The sequence below is a fragment of the Lathyrus oleraceus genome, chromosome 4, assembly GCF_024323335.1.
Source record: "Lathyrus oleraceus cultivar Zhongwan6 chromosome 4, CAAS_Psat_ZW6_1.0, whole genome shotgun sequence".
Taxonomy (NCBI): domain Eukaryota; kingdom Viridiplantae; phylum Streptophyta; class Magnoliopsida; order Fabales; family Fabaceae; genus Lathyrus; species Lathyrus oleraceus.
The window spans coordinates 225,993,236-225,999,125 of record NC_066582.1 but is presented as its reverse complement, the minus strand read 5'-3'; the positions used below and the strand labels follow the sequence as shown (position 1 = coordinate 225,999,125).

Sequence of the window (5,890 nt, the reverse complement as noted above, 5' to 3'; positions counted from 1 at the left end):
TTTTTTAAATTTCGAAGTAATTATAATTAAAAAATTGTACAATTTTTCTTATATTTACATTAAAAAAATATTTTTAAAATACATCATTATTATAGAAACTAAATTAAACATAGAAAATTTATTTCATGGGTACATTATGATTAAATTTAAAATTTTAAAATAAGAACTATTTTGTACTCCTTTGATTTTTATTATAAAAAAAAACATTTTTTAAATTCATTATATGATAAATATATTCGATCTACATATAAATCAAATACATTTATAATTGAATGAATATAAAAAATGAATTTTCTTTTAGAAAAAAGAACATATGAAATATATACTGAAACTATTTGACATTTTTTATAAATATTTATACACAATATTTTTTTATGAACATTTATAGGAACTATCTGCATTTTTAAACTACGTATTTTAACAACATATTTACATTGAATATGAAAAAAAAAACATTATTCTTTTTAATTAAAGGATAAAAAGTCATAATAATTCGTTTTATTAAAATGTGGAGGTGAAAGGTAAAAAGGTAGGGGTGGCAGGGCAAATGTTGAATAAAACAAGCTAGCTTTAGAAATGAGCCCAGCCCAAACTTATTAGACATTTGGAAAATTTACCTCACACCCCCAACGTTTATCCTTCCACCTCTATATTTAAATCATTTATTGTTTTACCCCTATATTTTATTCAAGTTGATTAATTTACTCTTGCATATATATTTTTTTTCAATGAACAAGTGAGCAAGGAAAGAAAATTAATACGATTTGCACCTATCAAATGTTAAAAAACATTAATTTGGTCTGTGTAAAAATAAGAGATTACATATATAATATATCGGTGTAAATTTTACACTGTCATTTAATAAAAAAGTTTTTTATTCAATCATATTGATGTATATTTGATTTTTTATTAAAACTAATATTTTTTTGATAAAAATAAAGATATATCATATAATTTAAATATAAATAATAATGAGAAAAAATTGTGAGAAAATAAAAAATGTACCGACAATGTAAAATAACTTTACATTATCAATCAATGACCATCGTATATTTTGTCAAATTAATTTGATATTTTTATGTTAGTGATAATGAAATAGCAGAATAATAAATTTTTAAGTTAATTGCAACGATGGTGCCTCTATTTTGCTTTTTTTTTTATCGTCATTTTAAAAATCATGATTTTGGTTATTTTTTAAGTTTTGTGATTGATTTTAGTCTCATCTCCAATTTTGGACTTATTATTAGTGATGTGGCGCCCAGTTTACTGATGTGCCAATGCCAAGTCATTTTAAAATTAATCCAACTCTATTTTTTAATTTAATATATATGTTAATATTTTTTTATAAATTTTCAAAATTATTATCTAATACCATTATGTAAAAAAATAGAATTATATATGTTAATGGTATTTTTTTTCATAAACCCATCGCCTTCTTTACAAAAACAATCGCTCAAGCACTTTTGGTTGGGGGAAGAAGAGGATTGACATGTTTCCGTAGTTGATAAAGGTGATTTGTTGTGTGGTTGTTGCTGAAGGAGTGGAGGTTGGTTGGAAAGTGATATGAAAAGGAGAAACGGTGAAGAGGGCGGCGGTCGGAAGTTGCGAGTGAGAGAGAGGGGGTTCAATTTTTTTGGTCTTTTCTATTTTCTAAAATACACGAGAAGAATGGAGTGTTGTGGGTGGCGGTGTTACACGCGGTTGTTGCTGAGGGAGATGAAGATTGAGAGTGACGGTTTTGATTGGGGGAGGAATTGGAATAATAGTTTAATCCCAAAAAAATCAGCAATCAAGACCAACAAAAAAAACTAAAATGAAATCCTAACAAAAAAAACTAAAATGAAATCCTAACCTGAACCCCTAAATCTTGAGAACACAATGACTTTTTTCATAGATATGAACACTATTATATTGTCGCTTTACACTCTAAAATCTCATAGTTTTCATCTCTTTAGATTATTTTTCTTAGATGCAATCACGGAATTTGATGTGGTTTTTGAGATTTGAAGGTGAAGAACATGGGTGTGAGGAACAAGGTTTGAAGATGAGGGATATGGGGTGAGAAGCAAAGTTTTCAAGGATCTCATATCATGAACTGTATTAATATCTTGTAGCTAGAGAAGCAATGTTTTTATTTTCTTTTCCCCTCTTTTGAAACCTAGTTTTGAATTATTGGTGATTGTCCTCTCCAAATCTGGGACATTCTTGAGCCAGGTTTCATCATGAATGTATTATTGACACTACATCGATTGATAAATCAATTAAGGTTTGGGATGTTAAGAGTTTTAGGGTTCCCATTTTAGTGCTTAATGGGCGTGCGGAATTTGAGTGTCGTGTTCTTATGATGTGTATGTTTGTGTTTGAGATTTCATGATGGATCTCTCTTGCTATATCAATATTGAGGAGGAATATATGTGATGTCAAGGAATCCATAAATAGATGAATTGTGACATAGCCGATTCGAGAAATATGAGAAGAAGGAGAATAAGTTCAATGTCTCTTTAATGTTCTATCTATTATGATTTTTAATTAATTGATTTATAAGAATAATTGAATTAAAATTAAATTAAATGAAATAATTTAATTTTAAATAAATTGATATGAGATAGAAATATATTTGGGCAGATAGAAATTGACACATCATCAGAATATACGCCACATTATCAAAAATTATTTTCAAATTGTTCATGGGACTAAAATCCAAAACAAAACTTAAAAAAGTGACAAAAAAACATGATTTTTAAAATGAAATGATTAAAACTATAAAAAAAAATAGAAGGAACAAAATTACAATTAGACCTAAATTTTTATTAGATGATATTGCACTAGTCTTAATTTAAAAAATTATATATGAAAAATAGATAGACATAATCTAAATAAATATAATTTGGTGAAAAAAAAATATATATGGAATAACTTAAATGTAAGTAATCCGATAAAAAAGATTATATACCAAAAAAACTTAAATATAAGTAGATAAACAAAATTTACATTCAAAAAATACATACCATACTACTCAAATATAAGTAATTCGGTGAACAAAATTTACTTTATTTTTTACTTAAATATAAGTTAATTCTGCGGAAGAAAAATCAGATAACTTCAATGTAAATATTCTGATAAAAAAAATCAAATTACACAGGGAAATTTGTGTAGGGGTGGACTATCTCCAATTTCGAAAAGATTCAAAAAAAAAATGGTGAAAAGTTAACAGGTAAACACTTATTTATAAAAGATGTTAAAATGGAGTTTTTAAATTTTGTAGGAGTAACATTATAACGGTAGGAGTATAAGATAAATTTTTCAACACGGATCAAAATCTCAGCTTTGTCTAATTATATTTATTTTTGGTAAATGATTATCATACATTCCTATTCTTATTATTTCTAAAAAACATATAGTCCTGCTTACCAATATATTTTTAACTACAGTTAAAGTTTTAAAAAAGAAATAACATAAGCTTAAATCTAATTCCAAAAACCTTCTGGCCCTATAAAGTTTTTCTTTAGAGAACAATAAGCAGCCAGAGGATTAAAAAAAAAACATAACAACTTTTTCATCTGATCTCAATAGATTTATATTATTTATGAACCCTACCAATGATCTAATTTGAAAATGAATTAAAATTCTAAAACACATTACTTTTTGTTCTTTTCTTTACAGTAAATTGTAGTGAATATACATGAAATGGTTTGTTGTTGGTCACAAAATTGTCGTTAGAACAGCGCCAATTAATAATGTCATCATCACCTTGCTTGTTGATTCATCACCATGCCCATTCCCGTCGCCTGCCCATATGTCCACTCCAAATGGGAATTTTCCATTCCCTCCTGACTTTATCAACTTACTGCACTCATTTATATTTTTTTTTATTTGTTTATTATACTAAAAATATAAACTTTGCTAAAATTATATTAATTAAAGTATTAAACTACATTATTACCTTTTGGAAGGTGTAGAACAGAAAGTAATGAGGTAATCCGCGGAAGAACAAGTGAAGGTGCTAGTTCCATCATCGTAAGCATAGCTATAAGCGCGTGGGCACGCGTTCTTGAAGTACTGCCCGTACGCACTTGGTTTACATGTCTGTGGTGTTGCATAAGCGCCACTGCAGCAATACAACGGATCTCCAAAAGCTTCACACGCGCTTTTACACGCCACGCTCTTCTCACCGCTCTCTTCTTCTTCCACTGAAATTTTCACTTTCAGCTCCGTCGGACACGCTTCATTCAAGTCCGCCGTACAACCCGTCGTCGTGCAGTTGCCGACGCCGCCACGCGGTTCAATAGTCATGGGAAGGTTGTAACCGTCTACAAGGCTGACGTCGTAGAAATCCATCCCTCCTGCACCGTTTAACGTGAACTCCGCAAGTGTCGCTGGTGGAACTGCGCCACTACCAGTGCATTCTACTTTGGAAGAACCGCAATCTCCGGTTGCGCATGAGAATTTTCCGGCGGAGTCTGTTGAGCATAATGTTCGTCCCCATATGCGGCCTGACCAAGCCGTCGGCACAGCTATAACATTGGTTTCGCCCGATTGTAGGGCGAAACCAGTCGTTACTAACTGTGCCGTCCCGGCACCGGACAAAATCCCCGGCCAAACGGGGTAGCTACACTTGTTTACAATTGTAAATGTGGCTGAATCTGAACCTCTTATGGAATGAAAGAGAAACAGAAAGAGAAGAGTGAAAGCAAATTGAGTTGAAGTCTCCATTTCATAAAAGTAGCAAATAATAACAAGATACCATGCACAATATTCTTCACTAATACTCCTTTTTATTATAGCTATGAAAAGAGGTAAGATATATGAAGAAAGAAGAGAATATATATAAAGATTATATGATGGGAGCCATGTGAATTTGTGGGGACAGAAGATACTTCTACTTTAGCATTTTCGCACATGCATACATGCATATAACTGTCACAGACACGTACAGTCTGAGGTTGGCAAAGTGTTTGTGTTTGGTGCAAGATCGAAAGAAAGAATCTTTTTATTTTATAAAAACATAGATCAAGTATAGTGCTGTTTGCTGACGAACAAAGCAGAACAAATGAACCTAATTGTGAAAGGATGGTTGGTAATTTACTATACTTAGGGAAACATCCTCAACAATATGAACTATGCTGAATGGGACGACATTAAATTTATGGGAATCTAAGTTGGAACAAAGATTCCGTTCTAAGATAAAGTAGGAGCAAAGATTCATGTCAAGGTAATGTCGGTTTGGGAATGTAATGTCCTTTTTATTTACTTTATCGTTATGAGAGAAGCTTTGCTAGTAATCTGGAGTTTACTGAGAGATATGTAAAGTGTTTAGATTATTGAAACTAAAATTCAAACTGTTGATTTTCTTTGGAACTTTTTCACTCTTCATGTGGGAAGTTGTTGAAATATACTACTCCCTTCGAAGAATGTCATGATTCATGAAATATATCTACCCAATACACTGCATTTAGCAATCATACATGCCTTTTTAAAATTAAACAATGTAAAGATTGATTTAAAAGCTTATGTTTGTGAAGGGGGAAAACATTGTTTGATTGTAATGCTACTTCCATGACATATTAAACAACACAGAAAATATAATGCAAAGATTTTATGCAAGCATCTATTGCTAAATTTAAATTTTTATTCATCATTATCATTAGTATTTTGGATCGATCTTTATAGTCTCGTCAGAGGAAACTTCATGGTTCAATTGGGTTGTGTATGTTGTAGTCGAAGTCAATTCAAGCAGTAGTAGTCGAAGTTATGCATGTCGTAGTCGAAGTTGTGTATGTTGTAGTTGAAATCAGTTCAAACAGCAGTAGTCAGAGTTGTGCATGTTGTAGTCGAAGTTAGTTCAAGCATGTAGTAGTCGAAGTTGTGTATATTATAGTCGAAGTCAGTT

At 30.7% G+C, this 5,890-nt stretch overlaps 1 protein-coding gene across 1 annotated transcript; it reads right to left on the bottom strand.

Annotated features, from left to right (window-relative positions):
* Positions 1–3,552: 3,552 nt before the first annotated feature.
* On the bottom strand, positions 3,553–4,811 carry LOC127074699 (thaumatin-like protein 1b). The gene is made up of 2 exons (XM_051016042.1): positions 3,944–4,811; positions 3,553–3,847 (listed from the first exon to the last, which is right to left on the bottom strand). Exons 1-2 carry the CDS (start codon positions 4,711–4,713, stop codon positions 3,703–3,705), a joined length of 915 nt encoding a protein of 304 aa, XP_050871999.1. The 5' UTR covers positions 4,714–4,811; the 3' UTR covers positions 3,553–3,702.
* Between the last annotated feature and the right edge of the window lie 1,079 nt (positions 4,812–5,890).

Coding starts and splice junctions, on each gene's coding strand:
- LOC127074699 (XM_051016042.1), bottom strand. CDS start 4,713: ATGGAGACTTCAACTCAATTTGCTTTCACTCTTCTCTTTCTGTTTCTC. Junction 3,848..3,943: donor TGTTCTACACCTTCCAAAAG/GTAATAATGTAG, acceptor AAATGAGTGCAG/TAAGTTGATAAAGTCAGGAG.